Source organism: Oncorhynchus nerka, linkage group LG27 (genome assembly GCF_034236695.1).
Source record: "Oncorhynchus nerka isolate Pitt River linkage group LG27, Oner_Uvic_2.0, whole genome shotgun sequence".
Classification (NCBI taxonomy): domain Eukaryota; kingdom Metazoa; phylum Chordata; class Actinopteri; order Salmoniformes; family Salmonidae; genus Oncorhynchus; species Oncorhynchus nerka.
This window is the reverse complement of record NC_088422.1, coordinates 40,110,408-40,135,382: the sequence shown is the minus strand read 5'-3', so window position 1 is coordinate 40,135,382 and position 24,975 is coordinate 40,110,408. Positions and strand designations below refer to the sequence as shown.

The following is a 24,975-nucleotide window of genomic DNA, read 5'->3' as shown; positions in this document are numbered from 1 at the left end:
ATAGAAAGATATGGAGGGAAGCTGATCTCTCACACACACAGAGAGAGAGACACAAAGAGAGACACACAGAGAGACAGTCAAAGAGACAGAAACACAGAGCGAGAGAGACAGAGACAGGACAGAGACAGACAGGACAGAGAGCAAAAGACAGAGAGACAGACAGCGAGAGTGAGACAGACAGCGAGAGTGAGACGGACAGCGAGAGTGAGACGGACAGCGAGACTTTCTTTCTTTCCTTCTCTGTCTGTGGTTACCTGTAGTGCCAGCTCCTGGATGCGTCTGAAGAGTTCCACGTCTTTCTCGGTCAGGTTCTCATGTCCTGGCAGCTTGTCCTCATCCTCGCGCCAGTCACTACTGTCCTGATTGTCTGTGGAGGGAAGAAACAGCCGGCGGGACACTTACAGAAAGGGAACAGAACAGTCATGTCTTAAGGTTCTGACAGACACCAAGTGCTGGAACTTGTAAATGGTATTTGGGATTTTATTAGGATCCCCATTAGCTGTTGCGAAAGCAGCAGCTACTCTTTCTAAGGTCCGCACCAAACACGACATAATACAGAACATTAATAGACAAGAACAGCTCAAGGACAGAACTACGTCAATTTAAAAAAATGGCACGCGTAGCCTACATATATCAGCACACACAAACTATCTAGGTCAAACAGGGGGAGAGGCGTTGGGCCGTGAGGTGTGTGGACAAACGTCTGGACAGTAAGCAAGTTCTGCAGGTGTTGAGTCTGAGGAACATCGTATGAAGTGCGTCGTTTGACTGACACAAATAAAGCCACTACAGCCTCTCCTTCACCCTCAGTATTCAACACATTATTCCAGCCTCCCCTCCTCACCTGTCCTGTCATCGCCCTCTCCCTTACGTATGGCCTTCTTACGGATGCGGTACTGCTGGGAGTAGTCCACCTCGTGCCGGGCCTTGCGTCCATCTGGCGAGGGCGTGAAGAACTTGGTGAGGGCATCAATCAGGCCCTTGGTCTTCCTGTTGAAGCGCAGGCTGCCTTGCTCCGACGAGTCCTCCCGCAGGGAAAACAGCAGCCGATCGTCGCCAGGGTAACCCTCGCAGGACGAGCTGGACGACGAGCGCGGGGAGGAGCACTGCGAGCGACGGTCCGCCTTCCGCCGGCCACGCCCACCTAGCTTCTTGAAGGGCCGGCCTGGTCTGCAACGGGAGACAGGATTGGTCAGAGACCCAGCAGGAAAAAGCAACACACTACACAGACGACTAAGGACTAGAGGTCGACCGATTAATCGGAATGGCCGATTAATTAGGGCCGATTTCAAGTTTTCATAACAATCGGAAATCGGTATTTTTGGACACCGATTTGGCCCCCAAAAAATACCTTTATTTCATCTTTATTTAACTAGGCAAGTCAGTTAAGAACAAATTCTTATTTTCAATGACGGCCTAGGAACGGTGGGTTAACTGCCTTGTTCAGGGGCAGAACGATAGATATTTACCTTATCAGCTCGGGGATTCAATCTTGCAACCTTACAGTTAACTAGTGCTTCTACACCTGCATTGCTTGCTGTTTGGGGTTTTAGGCCGGGTTTCTGTACAGCACTTTGAGATATCAGCTAATGTACGAAGGGCTATATATAAATACATTTGATTTGAACTAGTCCAACACCCTAACCACCTGCCTCTCATTGCACTCCACGTGGAGCATGCCTGTTACGCGAATGCAGTAAGCCACGGTAAGCTGCTAGCTAGCATTAAACTTATCTTATAAAAAACAATCAATCATAATCACTAGTTAACTACACATGGTTGATGATATTACTAGTTTATATAGCGTGTCCTGCGTTGCATATAATCGATGCGGTGCGTATTCGTGAAAAAGGACTGTCCTTGCTCCAATGTGTACCTAACCATAAACATCAATGCCTTTCTTAAAATCAATACACAGAAATATATTTTTAAACCTGCATATTTAGCTAAAAGAAATCCAGGTTAGCAGGTAATATTAACCAGGTGAAATTGTGTCACTTCTCTTACGTTCATTGCATGCAGAGTCTGGGTATATGCAACAGTTTGGGCCGCCTAATTTGCCAGAATTTTACGTAATTATGACATAACATTGAAGGTTGTGCAATGTAACAGCAATATTTAGACCTATGGATGCCACCCGTTAGATAAAATACGTAACGGTTCCGTATTTCACTGAAAGAATAAGCGTCTCGTTTTTTAAATTATAGTTTTCCGATTTGACCATATTAATGACCCACGGCATGTATTTCTGTGTGTTATTATGTTATAACTAAGTCTATGATTTGATAGAGCAGTCTGACAGAGATAGTAGGCACCAGCAGGCTCGTAAGCATGAATTCAAACAGCACTTTCGTGCGTTTTGCCAGCAGCTCTTTGCAATGCTTCAAGCATTGAGCTGTTTATGACTTCAAGCCTATCAACTCCCGAGATGAGGCTGGTGTAACCGATGTGAAATGGCTAGCTAGTCAGCGGGGTGCGCGCTAATACCGTTTCAAACGTCACTCGCTCTGAGACTTGGAGTGGTTGTTCCCCTTGCTCTGCATGGGTAACGCTGCTTCGAGGGTGGCTGTTGTCGATGTATTCCTGGTTCGAGCCCAGGTAGGGTAGTATTACACTGGCAATACTAAAGTGCCTATAAGAACATCCAATAGTCAAAGGTATATGAAATACAAATGGTATAGAGAGAAATAGTCATATAATTCTTATAATAACTACAACCTAAAACCTCTTACCTTGGAATATTGAAGACTCATGTTAAAAGGAACCATCAGCTTTCATATGTTCTCATGTTCTGAGCAAGGAACTTAAACGTTAGCTTTCTTACATTGCACATACTGCACTTTTACTTTCTTCTCCAACACTTTGTTTTTGCATTATTTAAACCAAATTGAACATGTTTCATTATTTATTTGAGGCTAAATTGATTTTATTGATGTATTATACTAAGTTAAAATAAGTGTTCATTCAGTATTGTTGAAATGGTCATTATTACAACAACAAAAAATAATAATTATCAAATCGGCCGATTAATAGGTATCGGCTTTTTTTGGTAGACCTCAACTAAGGACTGGTCATTTGGAAGCGTCAAGAGCCACTGAACACAGCCAAAACGTAAAAACTAAACTAATGATCGATTGTACAGATCGTCATTCATGTTTCCAATGATCGAATAGTGTCAACAAATGAGTAAGGCTCGGTCCTCGACTCCCGACATTAAAACGTCGATCGGTGAGTTTCATATTTAGATTCTTATGCTCCGACAAAGCTTCATTTCCAGCATGAAACACAGCAGACCTTTTATTTTTAGTTTTTAGGCCCTGTCATTAAACAGTTTGTGGTCATGGGAAATGGTCTACTCCGGCCAGTGAAACTGTAGCGGGGCCGATCTGAAGTTGCCTGCTGTGTTTCACGGGTCCAGCGACACGCCGTGCCCGAGCTGCTGGCTCCCGGACGGTGCTGCCGGGCAGCCGCCCTCTCCGTCGCGTTACCAACCTGTTCTTGGGTCGTCCCAGTGGTGCGTTGTAGCGCCGTTTGATTTGTGCTGCCTTTTCATGTAAGAGCTTTCTGCCCTTTTTCCTGGGCTGACACATCTGACAGATCCACATGCCTGGTGGGAGAGCAGAGCAAATCAGAGCATTGTGTATTAGCTTAGCTGGCATTAAACCTCTTCGGTACTACTACTATTCTAGGACATGCACCGACCACACAGTACTAGCAGCATTAGAACAGCAACAAAAAAAAGGATATGTTTCATTACACTGCCGGAAAATGGGTTTGTGGTCCTTCTGAGCTTTGTCATTCGTTACCAATTACCTCGTGGCCATAGTCGTTCAGATGCACAGTGGATCCATTTACTGCAGAGAGGCGCAGGTCTTTCCAGGGACTGTGTATGTTTAAGTGGGTTTTATTGGGTACGTTAGACGGGTCAGGGGTGGGGTTTACCTTTTGGCATCCGCATCAGTGGGGGGTCACAGCACTCCATGTGGAAGCCCCGGTCACAGGAGTCACAGAACAACATGTTCTCCTACACACACACAGTACATAGTTGGTCACTCCCTGCACATCATGTTTACGCTGAACTTACATTTCCACCATTTGCCGTCAACCAGTCCTGTACTTGGACGTTCAGAAGAGAGAGAACCATCTGTAGCAGCCGTCTAAAATAGTTCTCAGTCAGTTGAAAAACACTAAATCTGATCCGAGTACTGAGCCGAAGCACAACCAGGCACACAAGCACTCACCGCGTTTTTGCCTTGATCCTGACAGTTGCTGCAGGTCTTGCATTCGATGCACTGCCACCACAGAGCTTTGACTCGCACCGTGAGCTCCGGTGAGAACTTCAGACAGGACGGGTGGCCTAGGGGACACAGATCAACAACGTCGAAACACTCACAAGCCTGACAACCACACGAGATCAAAACACCACTCCAAAAGCCGTATAGATCCAGCTCAACCATGACGACAAACTGAAAGATTCAGACATCTAACAGAACACCCTGTCGAAACATACATTTAGCCTAGTTTGACGAATCAAAAACTACATCTGACCTAGTATTCAAATGAAACCCGAGACATAAATCCAAGGTGCAGGCAGGGAGGGGAAGTAGCAGGCAGCGCTTCATTGATGTCCCAGCATGTATAAACCGTGCTGCCACAGTGCTACTCACCGCTGTTGCCACAGTCTGCACAGGAGATGAGCTCCTCTGGCTTCTTGTCGCGGTTCGACTCCTTGGTCCCCAGGCAGAAGCTGCAGATAGGGATGGGCTCTGCCACAGGCTGAGAGAGAGAGACAGACAGAGAGTGAGATATATAGATAAACGGGAGTCAGACGGGGGGTGGAGAGTGGAAGGACAGGGACACAGACAGAGAATCACAAAACAGCTCCATTCAACTGCTTCATTGTACCAGACAGGAGGGGCAGTAATCGCTGTGTGTCCACATTCAGATCACTGTCAATGTGCCACAGAGACAGCAGTTACAGTTCACTCAGACAGCAAATGAATAAAGAATTTGTCAGTCAGATTAAGCGAACGGCAGAGGCAGCAGACTATTCCCTGGTGATGACGTTGTGACCTAACAGATGACCGTTAAAGGCTATGATGATGATGACAACCTGCCTTTACTCTCAGGTTATAACTGAGGATCTAGGAGACAGTTTTGCCTTTTAAATTGGAATGTATGGACACGGGGACCTGATCCTAGATCAGCACGCCACCTGAGACGCTTGATACATACGAGCCCAGAGGTGATAGTTACTACACTACCCAGGGGTCTTTGTTCCACTCAACTGGATTCCCATATCATTTCCAGAGCAGCTCTGCGGCGTGAGCACCACTAAAGGCCCTGTTCTGTTCCGATGCTTATTCTTTAGCACGCCGTCTTGACATTCACTTCTGGGACACCATAAATCTTTTAGCATGGAGCAGAAGAGAGTAACCCATGAACCTGTTTGAGACACACACAAACATGCATAGACAGACACACACACAAACAAACTCATCCACACACAAACTCTCCCTCTCGCAGGGCAGCTACACAGCGCCCAGGGGGGTAGCCAGTGGTGGAGGGAGGCTGATGACCAGGCCTGGAATATTGTGATTTTAGGCTGTTTGACCTTCAAGGGGGGTGCAAGTGTAGGTGATAGCCTTTGGCTACAGCCTGTCATGTACAGACCTATGCGGACATGAGGGAGGCGCATGAAAATGGTAAAATAACCCATTCTTGAAAAAAATTGTATCTGCGAGAGCTAAGCCTTGCCTCATGGTATATTGTAGCAATAATGACACTTTTAATTACACATACTTTTGTATATAATGTGTATATGTGCGTATGTGGACACCGCTTCAAATTAGTAGAGTCGGCAATTTCAGGCAGACCCGTTGCGGACACCTGTTGCTTACTGAAGAGCTCAGTGACTTTCAACGTGGCACCGTCATAGGACACCACCTCAGTTCGTCAGAAGTCTTCCCTGCTAGAGCTGCCCCGGTCAACTGTAAGGGCTGTTGTTGTGAAGTGGAAACAACGGCTCTGCTGCAAAGTGGTAGGCCACACATGGTCAAAGAACAGGACCGCCGAGTGCTGAAGCGCGTAGCATGTACAAATCATCTGTCCTCAGTTGCAACACTCACTACCAAGTTCAAAACTGCCTCTGGAAGCAACGTCAGCACAAGAACTGTTCATCGGGAGCTTTATGAAACAGGTTTCCATGGCTGAGCAGCCGCACACAAGCCTAAAATCACCATGCGCAATGCCAAGTGTCAGTTGGAGCGGTGTAAAGATTGCCGCCATTGGACTCTGGAGCAGTGGAAACGAGTTCTCTGGAGTGATGAATCACACTTCACCATCTGGCAGTCTGTCAGACAAATCTGGGTTAGGTGGACGCCAGGAGAACGCTACATGCCCAAATGCATAGCGTCAACTGTAAAGTTTGGTGGAGGAAGAATAACGGGCTATGCCTCTTAATGCTACAAAATACAGTACTATGACAGTCTAGGCAATTCTGTGCTTCCAACAGTTTGGGGAAGGCCCTTTCCTGTTTCAGCATGACAATGCCCCCGTGTACAAAGCGGGGTCCATACAGAAATGGTTTGTAGAGATCGGTGTGGAAGAACTTGACTGGCCTGCACAGAACCCTGACCTCAACCCCATCGAACACTTTTGGGGTGAATTGGAACGCCGACAGCGAGCCAGGCCTAATTGCCCAACCACACTAATGCTCGTGGCTGAATGGAAGTCCCCACAGCAATGTTCCAACATCTTGTGGAAAGCCTTCCCAGAAGAGTGGAGGCTATTAAAGCATAAAAGGGGTACCAACTCCTTATTAATGCCCATTATTTTGGAATGAGCTGTTCGATGAACAGGTTTCCACATACTTTGTCATTACTTATACACATACATACACACACACGATCCTCTGTTCGGACCTCCACCCTGGACATGGGATCTTATCCCAGAGGCCGATCCAAAAACAACACGGTCGCCGAAGGATAGGCAGAAGGTGAGCATGTCATACACCACTTCCGAGCATGTCATTCACCACTATCTAGACAACAAGGTGGACAAAATTATGGCACGAGTTGCCTTCCAGAGAGACAGAGAATGTAACATTCTCTTTCGCAGAAACATGGCTCACTCGGGATATGTTGTCAGAGTCGGTACAGCCACCCGGTTTCTTAGCGCATTGCGCCGACAGAAACAAACAACTCTTTGGTAAGAAGAAGGGCGGGGGTTGTATGCCTTATGGTGTAATCATGACAACAAACAGGAACTCAAGTCCTTTTGTTCACCTGACCTAGAATTCCTTACAATCAAATACAAACTGCATTCTCTACCAAGAAAATTCTCTTCGATTATAGTCACAGCCGTGTATACTTTAATAATGTCTACATATCCTACATTACTCATCTCATATGTATATACTGCATTCTAGAGGTCGACCGATTAATTAGGGCCAATTTCAAGTTTTCATATCGGAAATTGGTATTTTTGGGCGCCGATTTGCAGATTTTTATTTGTTTTTTATATACCTTTATTTAACTAGGCAAGTCAGTTAAGAACACATTCTTATTTTCAATGACGGCCTAGGAACGGTGGGTTAACTGCCTTGTTCAGGGGAAGAACGACAGATTTTCACCTCGGGGGATTCAATCTTGCAACCTTGGTTAATTATTCCAAAGCAATAACGGCCTGCCTCTCTCTCGTTGCACTCCACAAGGAGACTGCCTGTTACGTGAATGCAGTAAGCCAAGGTAAGTTGCTATCTAGCATTAAACTTATCTTATAAAAAAACAATCAATCATAATCACTAGTTAACTACACATGGTTAATGATATTACTAGATATTATCTAGCGTGTCCTGTGTTGCATATAATCTGACTGAGCATACAAGCATACAAGTATCTAAGTATCTGACTGAGCGGTGGTTGGCAGAAGCAGGCGCGTAAACATTCATTCAAACAGCACTTTCGTGTGTTGTGCGTCAAGCATTGCGCTGTTTATGACTTCAAGCCTATCAACTCCCGAGATGAGGCTGGTGTAACCCAAGTGAAATGGCTAGCCAGTTAGCGTGCGCTAATAGCGTTTCATACGTCACTCGCTCTTAGCCTTCTGGTAGTTGTTCCCCTTACTCTGGATGGGTATCGCTGCTTCGATGACGGCTGTTGCTGTTGTGTTGCTGTTTCGAGCCCAGGGAGGATCGAGGAGAGGGACGGAAGCTATACTGTTACACTGGCAATACTGAAGTGCCTATAAGAACATCCAATAGTCAAAGGTTAATGAAATACAAATGGTATAGAGGGAAATAGTCATATAATTCCTATAATAACTACAATCTAAAACTTCTTACCTGGGAATATTGAAGACTCATGTTAAAAAGGAACCACCAGCTTTCACATGTTCTGAGCAAGGAACTGAAACGTTAGCACATATTGCACTTTTACTTTCTTCTCCAACACTTTGTTTTTGCATTATATAAACCAAATTGAACATGTTTAATTATTTACTTGAGGCTAAATTGATTTTATTGATGTATTATATTAAGTTAAAATAACTGTTCATTCAGTATTGTTGTAATTGTCATTATTACAAATTTAAAATTGAAATCATCCGATTAATCGGTATCGGATTTTTGGTCCTTGGTTTATCGGTATTGGCGTTGAAAAAAATCCATCGACCTCTACCGGATTCTATACCATCTACAGCATCTTTTGCCTTGACAGCTTTGCACACGCTTGGCATTCTCTCAACCAGCTTCACCTGGAATGCTTTTCCAACAGTCTTGAAGGAGTTCCCACATATGCTGAGCACTTGTTGGCTGCTTTTCTTTCACTCTGCGGTCCAACTCATCCCAAGCCATCTCAATTTGAGGCATTTGTTTTGGCATATCTGTATTCCCAGTTATGTGAAATCCATAAATTGGGGCTTAATTACATTTATTTCAATTGACCGATTTCTTCATATGAACTATAACTCAGTAAAATCTTTGGATTTGAAGCATGTTGCATTTATATCTTTGTAGGCTAAACACCAGTCATGTTTTACAAAAAGAATGTAGGATAACTATTAATATGTAAAGGCTCGATTCTGTGACATACTTGAGACACTGTTCGTTCCGATAGGAGAAAAAGGCCAATGCCTGTTTTGCACTGCAACATCCCCCACCTTGCAATCGGAGTGGAGGCAGCCAACATTTTGAAACTATTAAACCATAAACGTAATTACTTAAAACCTCAATGTTTTGTCATTTTATGGGGCATGTCTTACCATGTTCCGGCCATAGGAATGTTAAAAGTATTATTTTATAAACACTTCCTCATATGCTGTTGAAACCAGCAATTCTCTCATGTTCCCAACTTTCTTTCGTTGTCCAGCAGCCAAAGACACAATCCTAGTCATATTAAAAGGCCATGCTTGTGGTCGTTTCTTTAGATCTTCACTCATTCTACGTTTTGTTTTGATAATTTCATCTCAGTCATATCAAACCGCTTGCATTTGCGGTGTACTTTTGAGAACTGTGTTTTCCCTCAAATTGCATTTGGGAACATTTGCGCTTATACTGCCATGTGCGCATTGCTACGTTTATCAAATGTGAGCAAATAGCCTAATAGTTTAGCAACATTTTAAGCTAAACGTTCTGATCTGTTGCATCAGCCTGTTATTTATGTTTTTATTTTTTATGTACAGTGGTAGTATTATTTGGGATCTATCGCATCCCACAATTGTCCCAGTGTATGTTTGGAATATTTATATTTCGCACAGAAGGACAAGCTGCCCAATAGAATAGGTCAACTTTTGTACTGTAGGGGATAGTAGATTGACATAGGCTAGTGTTTTTACTGTTTGTTAGACCTACTCATCTTATTGGCTGAAGAAAAGTTAACGTGGACCGTTCTATCATCTTCAACATGCACCTCGAAATTCAATAAGGACGTGCACCGTTCCATCCCCAATGTGTCTGGCTTCACTTGTAGCCTACTTCGGAGCTGCAATGCCTGTGAGAAGGACCCTATCACGTGATGGGTATTGGCTAATAAGAATTGAGATATCGGAGAGAGCCATGCGAGTGTGAGGTGCTTCGGAGTAGGCTACGGCGATTGGCAGCCGGGAGAAGGGAATTATGAATATTATATCCAGTCCAATGGCCACAAGGCATGATTTTTTATCGGGGGCGGCATTTCGGTCACAAAGCGGTATCGATGGCCGCCGAGAAATTCGAGCCCTGCTGATGACTAAAGGGGGCTGGGAGGTAGGCAGCCTGTACTGGGGCTGGGGTTAGGCTATAGGGCTGGCGCTAGGGTACAGGTTTGGGGCTGTGGGGTAAGGTGGGAGGGGCTCGGTGGGCTGGAGCAGGTACAAAGATATTCCTGGCTGGCTGGCCATAGCTCAACACGGGGAGGGAAGAGGGAAGGAGCAAGTCCAGGCAGGGAGTAAGGAGAGACGGGCTGAAGAGCTTGATTTATTGAGTTCATTTATCTCGGACTCAGGCTCCCGCTTTCCATACAGGGACACCTCTCATCACACCACAAACACACAGAGACACACAGAGAGAGAGAGAAAGAGAGCGAGAGGAAGAGAGAAAATATGGCAGCAGCCCTTTGTGCAGCCTCCCAATCATTCCTGCCAGTTCAGCGGGAGGGAAGTGATTGACCTGTGTCTGTGCTCTCTCACACTCACACACTCGTTTGCTCTCTCCGCGAGTAACTAGCCCAGGCAGAGTCCAGGCATCGTGTTTCATACAAAGATTACAGTGCAGGGTTTCATTTGTGACATGACTAATTACTGTCTGACTGACTAAAATAATCCAAAAGATACAAAAGAGCTAATCGTTTTCCAAGATATGTGTGGGAGAAATGGAATAGGCCTACATTTCCTTTAAAATCCTCATGAGGTTTGCTTTCTTTATTTCAAAAGCCAACATTTGTCACGTTAGGCTTAGGTTTCCCTCCTTTTTTACTTTACTAACATCGGACTACTGCTGGGCATATTTTTAAACCTCTGTCTCTCTCTGTGTGTGTGTGTGTGTGTGTGTGTGTGTGTGTGTGTGTGTGTGTGTGTGACCTCTATGCTACTATGCACACTAGATAAGAGAGATGATTTCAACAGGAAACACCAGTTAGTCATAACACAGACACGCCTATAACGTCTCACCATGCCAACAGAGTAATCTACCCGCTCGACTTGAACAACAACTACAGACAGAGACCAAAACACGTCCTTCAGGTTAGAGTGAGGGCTCAGGTCCTTTATACCGAGACGGTCAGGGAGAGTCTCTATCTCTATCCTGACACGTCGTACCCTCTGTATCACTAAGGGCCTACACTTGAGCATAAACAAAGCCTAGCTGATAGAAAGGTTTGTAGGACTGCATTTTCCACAGATTAGATGTGAAAGATACACTGGCCCATGCTACGGGGGCAGATGTGTGGGGTGTACAATACACTAGCTGAGAGATGTACTGTGAGAGTGGCCTGGTTTCTCCTTGTCCATTTGCAGTGGTACTGAGTGTAATAGAGGTGGAGGGAGATCATGAAAGAGAGAGCAATAAAGAGAGGACGGGAGGATAAGGATGGGGGGAGGATAGGATGCGAGTGTGCAACAGAGAGGGGGGGCGAATGGGAAAAGCTGTCCTGTTGTCCTTGTCTCCTCTCAAGTCAAGGTTCTCATTAACATGTGAAACCCATCTCAATGTCCAACCAGGTGGTGCCGGGCAGCCTCCTCCCCAACACAGACCCAAACCTCTTACCACAACCTCATTGATCATTGTTACACACTGCTCACTCACGTCACGAGAAACACACACACACACACGAGAAACACACACACGAGAAACACACGCCCACTTGGCCATAGCAGGAATATGGAATGAAGGAGGACTACTTAACATACAGTTGAAGTCGGAGGTTTACATACAACTTAGCCAAATACATTTAAACTCAGTTTGTCACAATTCCTGACATTTCATCCTAGTTAAAAATTCCCTGTCTTAGGTCAGTTAGGATCGCCACTTTATTTTAAGAAAGTGAAATGTCAGAATAATAGTAGAGAGAATGATTTATTTCAGCTTTTGTTTCTTTCAACACATTCCTAGTAGGAGCTTACATACACTCAATTAGTATTTGGTAGCATTGCCTTTAAATTGTTTAACTTGGGTAAAACATTTCGGGTAGCCTTCCACAAGCTTCCCACAATAAGTTGGGTCAATTTTGACCCATTCCTCCTGACAGAGCTGGTGTAACGAAGTCAGGTTTGTAGGCCTCCTTGCGAACACACTTTTTCAGATCTGCCCACAAATGTTCTATGGGATTGAGGTCAGGGCTTTGTGATGGCCACTCAAATACCTTGCCTTTCTTGTCCTTAAGCAATTCTGCCACAACTTTGGAAGTATGCTTGGGGTCATTGTCTGTTTGGAAGACCCATTTGCGACCAAGCTTTAACTTCTTGACTGATGTCTTTAGATGTTGCTTCAATATATCCACATAATTTTCCTCCTCATGATGCCATCTATTTTGTGAAGTGCATCAGTCCTTCCTACAGCAAAGCACCCCCACAACATGATGCTGCCACCCCCGTGCTTCACGGTTGGGATGGTGTTCTTCGGCTTGCAAGCCTCCCCCTTTTCCTCAAAACATAACGATGGTCATTATGGCCAAACAGTTCTATTTTTGTTTCATCAGACCAGAGGACATTTCTCCAAAAAGTATGATGTTTGTCCCCATGTGCAGTTGCAAACCGTAGTCTGGCTTTTTTTATGGGAGTTTGGAGCAGTGGCTTCTTCCTTGCTGAGCAGCCTTTCAGGTTATGTCGGTATAGGATTTGTTTTACTGTGGAAATATATACATTTTGTTTTTCCTCCAGCATCTTCACAAGGTCCTTTACTGTTGTTCTGAGATTTATTTGCACTTTTCGCACAAAAGTACATTAATCGCTAGGAGACAGAACGTGTCTCCTTCCTGAGCGGTATGACGGCTGTGTGGGCCTATGGTGTTTATACTTGCATACTATTGTTTGTTCAGATTAATGTGGTACCTTCAGGCATTTGAAAATTGCTCCCAAGGATGAACCAGACTTGTGGAGGTCCAAAAAAAACGAGGACTTGGCTGATTTCTTTTGATTTTCCCATGATGTCAAGCAAAGAGGCACTGAGTTGGAAGGTAGGCCTTGAAATATATCCACAGGTACACCTCCAATTGACTCAAATGATGTCAGAAGCTTCTAAAGCAATGACATCATTTTCTGGAATTTACCAAGCTGTTTAAAAAGGCACAGTCAACTTAGTGTATGTAAACGTCTGACTCACTGTAATTGTGATGGATTATTTCACTTATAAATCACTGTGTCTGTAAAAAACTGTTGGAAAAATTACTTGTGTCATGCACAAGGTAGATAGATGTCCTAACCGACTTGCCAAAATTATAGTTTGTTAACAAGGAAACTTCCGACTTCAACTGACGGTGGAGTAATAAAACATGGTTCGATGGCTCAGTTGGTTGAGTGGAGAATGCTGTTAGGAACACCCGAGTAGTGGGTTTGACGGACTAGTGGACCACATTCTGAAAAGCTGTAAACGGACAAAATCCATTTGGATGAACTACATGACCATATTATTACACGTGTTGGGGTTTCAGTTGAAATAGACATGTTTCCTGCCAGTCTAGCTGTTGGAAGCAGTGGGGCACCGTACAGTAGTGAGATTAACGAGGTAACAAGGGTAAATCCCCTGTATCAAAAAGGTACAAGTTGGCCATGTGTGGTGTGTGTGGCAGCAAAATACTTCCCAGATGGAGAACACATTGACCCCATTTGCTGGATTTACAAGTCCAGTCACTCCCAGCAACAAACAAACATTCTCATCGCTCTCTCCCTCCCTAACCACTTTATCTTCAGTCAGTCTGATAATGGCTCTCCGCCAGACTATTGTCCAGATGATGTGTGTCTGGGTGTTAATGTTAGCACCTCTGGTGTGAATGTGGAAAGTGGGAACACCTAGCCAGTGAAATATGAGCTCTGTTAGATTATAATAGTGACACACCATCACTAACAACCTGTTCATAATACACCCCTATTTAGAGTCCAAGCATAGGCTAAATACATCCATAAGGAAATATCATTGCCCGAGTGAAGAATAGGTCAACGGACGTGGACTGAGCACAGAGTAGAAGCATATTCAAATTTTGCCAGCAGCATACCACCCTGCATATACCACTGCTGGCTTGCTTCTGAAGCTATGCAGGGTTGGTCCTGGTTAGTGCCTGGATGAGAGACCAGATGCTGCTGGAAGTGGTGTTGGAAGGCCAGTAGGAGGCACTCTTTCCTCTGGTCTAAAAAAAAATATCCCAATGCCCCAGGGCAGTGATTGGGGACACTGTCCTGTGTAGGGTGCTGTCTTTCGGCTGGGACGTTAAACGGATGTCCTGACTCTCTAAGGTCATTAAAGATCCCATGGCACTTATCGTAAGAGTAGGGGTGTTAAAAACTTCTTAAGGTATAGGGGGCAGCATTTTCACTTTAGGATAAATAGCGTGCCCAATTTCAACTTCCTGCTACTCATGCCAAGAATATAAGATATGCATATTATTAGTAGATTTGGATAGAAAACACTGAAGTTTCTAAAACGGTTTGAATCATGTCTGTGAGTATAACAGAAACGTATGTAGCAGGCAAAACCCAGAGGACTAACCGTTAAGATTTAAGGTCTCTGTCTGTTCAGTGAGTTCTCATTGGGAAATTATATTTCTTAGGCACTTGTTTTCAGTTCCTACTGCTTCCACTGAATGTCACCAGTCTTTGGAATTTGGTTGAGGTTATTCCTTTGTGCAATGAAGAAGTACGGCCATCTAGGAAATGGTAACACTGTTGAGACTTGCGCAAGACTTGACAAGTAGTGTTAGTTTCCTCTCGTCCTCTATTGAAAACAGATAGACCCGTCTTCAATTTGATCGATTATTAATGTTTAAAAATACTTAAGTTGTATTACAAAAGTAGTTTGAAATGTTTTGGCAAAGATTACAGGCAACTTTTGAAATATTTTGTAGTGACGTTGCGCAATTTGGAAGCTGTTTTTTCTGGATCAAACACGCCAAATAAATTTACATTTTGGATATATATGGACAGAATTAATCGAACAAAAGGACCAATTGTGATGTTTATGGGACATATTGGAGTGCCAACAAAAGAAGCTTGTCAAAGGTAAGGCATGTTTTATATTTTATTTCTGCGTTTTGTGTAGAGCCTGCAGGGTTGAAATATGCTACTCTCTTTGTTTACTGTATCATCAGATAATAGCTTCTTATGCTTTCGCCGAAAAGCCTTTTTAAAATCTGACACGTTGGCTGGATTTACAACGAGTGTAGCTTTAATTGAGTATCTTACATGTGTGATTTAATGAAAGATTGATTTTTACATTATTTTATTTTAATTTGCCGCGCTGCATTTTCCCTGGCTTTTGGCCAAGTGGGACGCAAGCGTCCCCTATACCATAAGAAGTTAACCCCGGTGTCCTGGCTAAATTCCCAATCTGTCCCTCAAACCATCACGGTCACCTAATAATCCCCAGTTTACAATTGGCTCATTCATCCTCCTCTCCCCTGTAACTATTCCCCAGGGCGTTGCTGCAAATGAGAACGTGTTCTCAGTCAACTTACCAGGTAAAATAACAGATAAATAAAAAATAAAAATTACACCTCAGGACGGGGCGACCAAGCAATATTGTGAGCAAGTAAAGAGAGCTCTACATTATTATTCTGAAAGGAATTATATGGAGGCTGTGCTGTTGCTGTGTGTATAAGCAGGTATGTGTGTAGATGTATGCGTGCGTTTGTTAGACAACTCAAATTCAAACCTTTCCAATGGAGAATCATTTTTTTTATTACTGGGAGTAATATTTTTCCTGCTAAAATAAAATATTGTAAAAATAAAAAAGTTATGTCTCCTCTCTAAGGACACCGGGTGATGCGTTGGTTAAAAAGGTAAACAATGGCTGCCTCCAAAGTAAATCAACCTAAACTTCCCTAGACTCCATACACCTCCCTATAAGATGGTTTCGTTCACTACCAAATATCAGCCCTGTATTGGCTGTGAATGTTTTCCTCAAACCTACTTGTTCCATTGGTTTAGTAGTCTGATAATATATCTGCTCTATTGTCAACCACTACCCAGAAAGGCTTCAAAGACACTGCCATCACGGCCCTGAAAGATGGTCCTCTCTCTTGACCCCAATGGTGTCCACTACTAAGAGAAATTGCTTTGACTTGCCTTGTTAAATAGAGGTTGAATAAAGTACTCTGCCCGGCCACCTCTCTGACCTGGACGGCGCCACACACACACACACACACACACACACACACACACACAATGACGTAGTGGTGGGGAGACTGCACTGACCCAGGGCACATAATCAATGTTTACTGGTATTTTGTATTCATGTCCTGTGTAGCGCTCTTCCTTCACCTTGAGCAGAAAGAAAACCCTAGATGGTTGTAATGTTCGCTAAAAAGGCAAAGGACAGCTAACATCTATGCGAGAGATTTCAGTAATTAGCCTAACCTACACGGGGTGAGCAGTACATGCGTTATGCCATTACGTTTTGAAAGTGAATGGGATAAAGATCAAATTAGGCCTAACTACAGTACAGCTCATTCATAGGTAGACAGCCACCATGCTAGCTGACAGAACAAAGCCCACGAGGTCACAGAACACCATCACCCCGGTCAGTGTCGTTTCAGTTGTCGTCCCTCCAGTGACACGGCAACGTCAGTGAGGAGAACTCTGCTTCTCCTGGGTCCAGCTGCTGTGAAAAGGGCAAGCGCGGGGCCATAATCGCTCTTCACCTCACCGCTCTTCCCGACAACAGACTCATGCCCATCATATCCCCGTCCACTAGCCTCCTAATGGCCCACTAGGCTCATAACTACAGCCAGCTACGGGTGGCTCACCTCAGGAAAAGCAGAGGTTTCCCATGTATATATCCGTGACCCTTGGATGACTCCACACACCCCTCGCCTCCCCCAATCTGGCCCGCCAGTGACCTAATAGGGGGAGAGCGAGTGGGTCTGCGATCCTGTTTGAATGGAGCTGGGCGAAACAGTCATTCGGGTGTCGAGTACACAAATCTCCCCTGCAATGGGGTCAAAGCCGAGGCTTATTCATTTGTTTTGCTTTATTTCCCCTCCTTTCCTCTCCCCTCACCCACCCCACCCCTTCCCTTTCTAAATCACAACCCATAGCAATCATGTAGGCAATATGGCACTGATGAGACTTCGCCTGAGTGAGAGAGTGAGAGAAGTGTAAGTGTCGCGTCACACCCCACCAGCCACACACAAACACAGTGGGGCTAGCTAGAGGACAGGAGGTGGAGAGAGAGGCTCTATAGCTGAGATATGGAGAGACGGCTACTTGAATACTGCAAATAGCAGCATAAGAGGAACAGAGCTGTCTGGAGTGGAGGTTGTGTGAATGCCAAAGAGAAACATTCAAATAACTCTCCGCCAGACTGGCAGCTGTTGTAGTAGCAGTACACCCACGGTTCACCATGCAACGCCTCCAAGCAACACATGAACACTACAACGAAAGAGCCCGTTAACACACTATGAAAGTCATTCAACTAAGTCAAAGACTGATCAGTCTTCAGCAGAGGCCCATCTGTGCCAGAGGGTCTGTAGTGCGTTAGCCTACACAGCCCTCGAGCCAGAAAGCCAGCCAATCAGTCAGCCGGTCAGTCAGCCAGGCATATGACTCCTGGCTGCTCACACCACTCTAATCCCAGGGTGGATCCCAAATGGCACCCTATTCCCTTTATTGGGTACTACTTTTGACCGGGGCCCTTAGGGCTTTGATCAAAAGCAGTGCACTGTGTAGGGGATAGGGTGCCATCGGGACTCAACCCTGCAGAATGAACCCGAAGCCCACACGAGACAAGCCACCTTGCACGGCAGAGTAGAGCAGAGATTTACAACACCCCCAGTCACAACAAAGTCTGTCTGGAGGGGCAAGGGCAGGACCTTTCAAATCACTATACACTACATCCTGGGTGGGACATTAACACTAGACACATGCTGGTAGATGTTGACATCCCCTGGTAGAATGTCTATTCCTCCCAGCCACACTGACAGTTGGTCACACAGAGCAGTTGGGCGCAGTTATTTTATAATGTTCTTATTAAACAAAGCCCCCATGTAAAAAAAAATAATAATAATAATTTAAAAAACGGTGTGTGTGTCAGTTCTGGATGAGATCATCTCAAATGGTACAGTGGTGAAAGCAGGATGGGGTACAGCTGCAGCATAGGTTCAATATTTGGTTCAAACAATAGAGAGAGAAAGGTGGCGCTCTTGCCCACTGAAATGGGTCAATAACACACACTGATATCCACTTCTGTCTGTCATGTTCTGGGTTTTCCTTTGAAATCACTTTCAATCAATCAATCAAAAAAAAAAAAAAAACATTCATTAACTGTTGTTTTAATGTTACAAAACATGTGCGTGCGGTGTCTGTGATTTAGCGTCATAATTTATTCACCTGCTGAAAAACAAATGTGAGTGGCTGGTAACATTTGGTCGTCTACCACCCGCTGCAGCAGCTGGACCAAAAAGTTACATTTCCACCCCTCCACAATTCCAACTGATGGCTGATATGTGTGTGTACTGTATGCATTTCTGTAGGGGTGCATGTGGGTGTACAGTATGTCAGCTTGCACGCACTTGTGTTTGTTCACAGTGCATGCCATACGTTTATATGTGTGCATGAACGCATGCAATGGGTGTTATGCATGTTAGCTATGTGCGGTCCTGCCCCTGGGTAGTAGGAGAGGTTAGTGCCCATCCGGCTGCGGACTGTCAGGTTACCCTGTGGGTGTGTCTTCTGGCACCATACTGGCCTGCATGTCTGCTCCTCTGCCACTGTCTCAGTCTCTTTTCTCTCTCCCTCCCTCTTCGTGACTGGGTAAGGTGGCCCAGAGCATGCGTCAGCCAGGCCTCTTCCTCTGCTCTTCCTGGTTTTTTTTCTCTCTCCCACACACACACACTCTCTTCCTCTCATCTCCTGACAGCTCCTGACAGGGAGCAGCCCTGCAGCTGGTCGCCAGTCGCTCTCGCCCCAGCAGGACGCTCGCTATGGCGCCATGTGAATCTTCCCTGACCTCCTCCTCCCCTCTCTTTCTCCTCTTGCTGCATGCCTGAGACAGAAGGTTGGAGAGCAGCCCTCGCCCCTGGCAGCCGACCAGAGAGCACTAAGCTCATCCGCCTTGCACGGCGCTCCCTCACTCCTGCTGCCTCCTGGAGCATGCGACACGCCACCACTACGCCCAGACCCATCGCTGGCCCCCTGAAAGAGACACTGAAAGCCCTGGTACTCTGTGCCCAAGCCAGGGCTCCGAATACACACAGGTCGAATCGACCCACTGACTGCCACAGCGATGATACGCCTGTCGCCTCCCCCCCCCCCACCCATGGAGCTACATGTGGACCGACCTCTTGTACGCTCACATAGGGATTAAAACAGACTGCTGTCTAAGGTCTCTCTCTCACAGCTCTCCGACGGTCTTCCGGGTCAAGCGTCTCGAAATTGGGAGTCAATTTAGCAACAGTGTGTGGCTTTAGGGTCATGTTAATCACAGAGACATGAAACACATCTCGTCTCGTCCCTTGCCTATATTCACGCTCCGATCTACGAAAATGATTTGACCATTTGACACCAGTGACCACTCACTCCAGCAACGACATTATCAGTCAACCCACGGCGTGCAAACATATTGATCATGCAATCTGTAAGTTATTTCCCTAAAAAGGAGCAAGGGATTTTGTGAGAGTACAGTGCACTGACTGGGTAAAAATGAAACTAAGTTCCAGGCTCGGCTTTGTGGGTTGCCAAACTCTACTGCCTGGCTGCCTGACCTGGCTACTAATTACACGTGATAAAGTAACATTTTAGGCGTCTTCCCTGGCAGCCTTACCACGACATGGAATCTACTATTCAGAATAAAGTTTGAGCCCTGCTGAGATTGATCGTGTGGTGGGTGTTCTGCCTTCAGCCTTGATTGTTTATTTCTTCCCACTGCCACAAAGGACAAATAAATGACCAATTGCTCTTTTAACAGTTAACCTTTTACACTTACACTGCGCATGTTTACAAAGAGACATTACATTGAGGAAGAGAATGTAGATGTATGGGACGGTGTGTGGCTTACCTTGTCCTTCTCGTGTGGCAGGAGGCGGACGGGCGGCAGGGAGTCCAGCACCACAATACCCGTCCCATCTGACTGGGAGCTGCGGCTGATGAGGCGGAACAGCAGCCCATTCTTGGCCACTCTACCGTGGGCACACGCCCGCTTCAGCGCAACCCTCAGCTGCTGGTGGAACAGGCCGGGCCCCATGGAGCCACTGCCGGACAGGTAGGCCGCCACGTCACCCTGGCACTTGAGGAAGCGCTCAACACTCTTTAGGGTGGAGCCCCCCGGCTCATGAAGCCCCTCCAGGGAACGCTTGATCAGCTTGTTCCAGTCCAGTCCTGGTTTCTTCCCAGAGTGATGGTGGCTTCCCCCATGACCCCCATCCTCATGATGATCATCCTCTCCGTCTCCTTCCCCTTCACCACTGCCCAGGCAGGGCTTGGGAAAGGCCAAACGGCCGGGATTCTCTGGGTCCTTGTAGGAGTTGAGCCCCTTGTTAGACACTTTGAGAATAGTTCCATCCTTGACGCTGAGCTCCAGCTGTTCCAGTACAGTCTTGCGGTCCAGCCCGTGGGACATGGACACAGCGTTGCATATCCTTTCCTCCGACGGCCTCTGCTTCTGCTTCTTCACCTTCTTGATGGCCTCCAGGATCCAGGTGGTGTACATTGGGTTGGCCAGCTTCACCATGGCTGTGGCTGGAGGTCACGATGACGACACACACGCTAACACCCGTGGCGGGCAAAGGTAAGCGTCCTGCGGCCTAAGCCGCCGCCTCCTCCTCGCCCCTCTGCCCAAGGACTATCCTTTGTCCTGGGGCTGCACAGAGTCCCTCAGAGCCTAAGCACGAGCAGCACAGCAGGGAGCAGCTCACCATAGCATAGCCCACCCCACCCACCCCCCCAAAAAAATAAAACCTGGTCACCCACTACCCTCTCCCGGTAGGGTCAGTTAGCCTGAGGGAGAGCAGTGTCGTGGAGCACCAGATAGTACACTAACTCTGGAGCTGTGGAGAACTACTGCAGCTTTCACAATAACACTTAGGTATCTCCAACTACTGCCTGTTTCAAAAGGACAGAGGGAGAAACAGATAGAAACCTGTTGATTCAGTCTCCAATCAATGTAAATAACAGGCTCTCAATGTGATGTTGAAACTGTGACCGTCATCTTGAGTTGAAGATCAGTTGTAGTGTTTGGGAAGTCCAGGAGGACTTAAATGTCTTTCAGCCACGCGGCTCCAGTCGTTCTCTAGTCGTTCTCTATCCTCTCTCCCTAGCGGTATCCACCTGTTCTAAGGCCTGGAAGGGAACAGATATCACACCCCATGGAGCAGCGAGGGCTCATCACCTTCATGCCAATTGCACTTCAACAGGAAACGCACTCTGCGGACAAAAAGAACACACACATATGGCAGGGTCAGAGAAACGATGTGCAAGAGGGACAGCAACAAGACTGGGTCACAATCGGCAGACAAAAATTGTAATAATAAATAAAAAAAAGTGTCTTAAAATGAATGTTATATTGGAGTTGAGGTAATACTGCCGTTTCAAAACATTTGCTTCCTTTAGTGCTTACTGAATGCAACCTGTCAGAACACATGTACAAACACACTTCTCAAAACAACAGCAGCACATAAACACAACAGTTAACCCACATGCGTTGTATGTGATAAATACATGCTACCTGAAGTCTAGATCAACATTACAGGACAAATAAAAAGCTAAAAGATGAAGGTTAAAGATTTGAGATACAAAACACATTTAGGTGGGGAAGAGAAACCCCTGAGCAAAGAGGGCATAAACCCAGATCTAAACATTGTCTTCCTTCACCAGTAGCTCCGGACAGTCCCAGACTAGTGTCTGTGAGTAGGTAAACCTAATCAACTGTGATAATGGAGGTAACTTCACAAAGTCTGGTTCACTATGTTTTTGTCTAATCCCCAAAACCACAGTAACTTTCATAACTGTGATGATAGTAACACAAACACTAGTGGAGAAGAGGCCACACCACACTTACATGCTACATAACTAGTACAGTATCTTCATATACTTTTCACAACATCAGGAATTGGGTCAGAAAACAGAGATTGATCGCAGGTAATAACACAACTGCACAGGTTATGGGAAAACTAGCCACATGTGAGGAACACTTGTTATTATAACTTTGCCAAGCAACGTGGTTATCACTTTGCATAGCAGAACAAATCAACTGAAATAGCAACAACAACAACAAATCACAGAACACCAGCAAGCCACTTCTCGTGGCTAGTTAGCTAACGTTAGTTGTGTTCAAGTGCCTTATATCAGCAAGCACGCAAACGTTAGCTAGCTAGCTTTCTACTCCATGCACAACATAAACATGATAATTGATTACATATGTATGGTAGTCAGTAACTGATGAAGATAAATCGTTTAAAAACTATGCTGTGACTTAGTAGCTGTGTTCGTTATCTGGCTAACATTGAGCATGTGTCTATCGTTAGTTAGCTAACGTTAGCCATGTCGGTCAAAACAGATTGGTGGTTAACGTTCCAGTTAGCACAGCTAGTTACAGTAGCGTTAGCGATCCATGAAACAGCCCCAAGTGCCTAACTTTCTCAATATTTACTGCTCTGGCTCTTTACGTCACTCTAGTACTGATATGAATTGTCAGGCAATTATGTGGTTACAAACCTTCCCGCGAACTGAAGTTATTTGCTTGGGAGTAGTGACGAAATAGCTCAAAATAGTAACAACGTGTAGTCTCGGTGAAGGAAAACCGTGTTTTGACACAATCAACAATGACAGATTCATACAACGCCCGAGGCTTCAAACAATAACACATGCCATCACAAGGAATAATCCCATTTAGAATGTCATGGATGATATTCGCGGTGAGATCACGGCCTACAAAGCCGAGGCACAATGTAAATTACAAAACGGCCATAACCGCTATCCGGCAAGTGCAAACATGAAGATCTCAAAGTGCTTGGAGAATGTTCCATTAACATGACATGTTCTATGGCCGCTCGGCCTCCGCCTCGGCTCTGGGTGAAAATATTTCCCCGCAAGACTCGTCCCTACACACCGCTAGATAACCCACACCTCTCCCTACTTCCTTCCTCCATCACCCACCCTCCCACCTAGTGCCTGCGGTGAAGCCAAGGCCGTTGGAGCGAAGTAGGCCTCGGCTCACTCACTCACTCGCCCCCTCCTTCCTTCCATCCAACCAACCAACCAACCACCGCCCCCCCTCGCGATCTTCATCTCCCGTACCCCTTTCCCTCTACCTCTCGCGGTTCCCAGAAAGCTAGGACGGATCCAGTTCGGGTTTTAAAGGGAAGCTCGGAGAACTTGTAATATCCTCTCCCCACTAGCCGCTACTCACCGTAATTTCGTGTCGAGTTGCCGAGTAGAATGTGCCAAAATTCATTCGAATCAGAGACAACAACAAGCCCAAAAATGCAGCCAGAGACCAGAGGCTCCAAAGCTGACGCCATCTTTGAGTGGAACAGGAGCTCAGCTAGTGGGGGAGGGGGGAACAGTCGGGGCAAGGGACCGTCTGCATCGTTCAAACGCAAACCCTAGTGGACCGGACAGGAAAATACACTGCAAGGGGAGAGGGGGGGGACAACAGAGTTGAAGCTGTGAGGGGTGGATATTGGTTGAACACATGAAATGGAAGAAAGGGACAGATGGTGAAGGGATAGGTGTTCTTGCTTTCTCCACTGGGGCGCGCGCACACGGATATTGCCGTTTAGGGGAACGTCTGAATTTATGCCTTTACAGCTGGCTCGTAAGAGAAATCAAAGCAACTGAGTGTGGTTTTAATGTTAGAGGGTATTTAAAGATCAAACAAGAGCCCTCCACACAGCCAGGTAGGTTCTGCAATCTATTGCAGCAGCTCTGTTATTTATTAGAGCAGGAGAATGAACCAGCAACTTATACAGTGCTCGAAATAGGCCTAAATGTTGAGGGCTTGTTACTATATATCCGACCATGCTTAGTAGGCTATCACTTGACAAAGCCTATCAGTTTATGTTGAGCGCTTATTCCCCGCCAGTCAGATTATGATACGTGGGCAGCTATTATCCTCCCACAAAAAAAAACGATTATGTAAATTGCCCGCAATGCCAAGCAACAGTAAACCACACCATAATAATAGAATTTTGGATTTCAACCTTTAATAGCTCTTACACAAAGCTTGTCATGACTATGTAAATTATATATTCTGAATCAGGGTAGGGTGGACAAAAATACACAGCTATTTTTTGTTGGAATTTCATTTTCTTCCTTATTTACAATCATCGATAGCTCCTACACAAACGTCCATGACTATGAAATTATATATTCTGAGTCAGGGGAGGATGGACAAAAATATAAATATTATACATGTTTTTCTTCAGGCTTTCAATCTTTAATATTTCTTGCATAAAGCTCTTACACAAATGGCAAGCTTTTATATATATATATATATATATATATATATATATATATATATATATATTTTGTCCATCCTCCACTGACTCAGAATATATACTTTCATAGTCATTGCACACTTTGTGTAAGAGCTATTGAATATTGAAAGTAACATTTTAAAAATGAAAATGTTCTAAAAAATGTTTTACTTTCACCAACAACAAAAAAGCAGTGGATTTTTGTCCATCCTCCCCTGACATATATACATACAGTGCCTTGCGAAAGTATTCGGCCCCCTTGAACTTTGCGACCTTTTGCCACATTTCAGGCTTCAAACATAAAGATATAAAACTGTATTTTTTTGTGAAGAATCAACAACAAGTGGGACACAATCATGAAGTGGAACGACATTTATTGGAT

The 24,975-nt window shown here is 45.3% G+C and overlaps 1 protein-coding gene across 1 annotated transcript in view; it reads right to left on the bottom strand.

The window, feature by feature from the left end:
- LOC115111768 (histone acetyltransferase KAT6A-like) overlaps nt 1-21,063 on the bottom strand; it is a 36,534-nt gene extending 15,471 nt beyond the window's left edge. The window contains 7 exon segments of the mRNA XM_029638176.2: nt 255-367; nt 845-1,170; nt 3,493-3,607; nt 3,943-4,024; nt 4,242-4,357; nt 4,668-4,776; nt 20,177-21,063. Coding sequence (XP_029494036.2) covers nt 255-367; nt 845-1,170; nt 3,493-3,607; nt 3,943-4,024; nt 4,242-4,357; nt 4,668-4,776; nt 20,177-20,848 — 1,533 coding nt within the window. The 5' untranslated portion in view covers nt 20,849-21,063.
- Nucleotides 21,064-24,975: the final 3,912 nt, after the last annotated feature.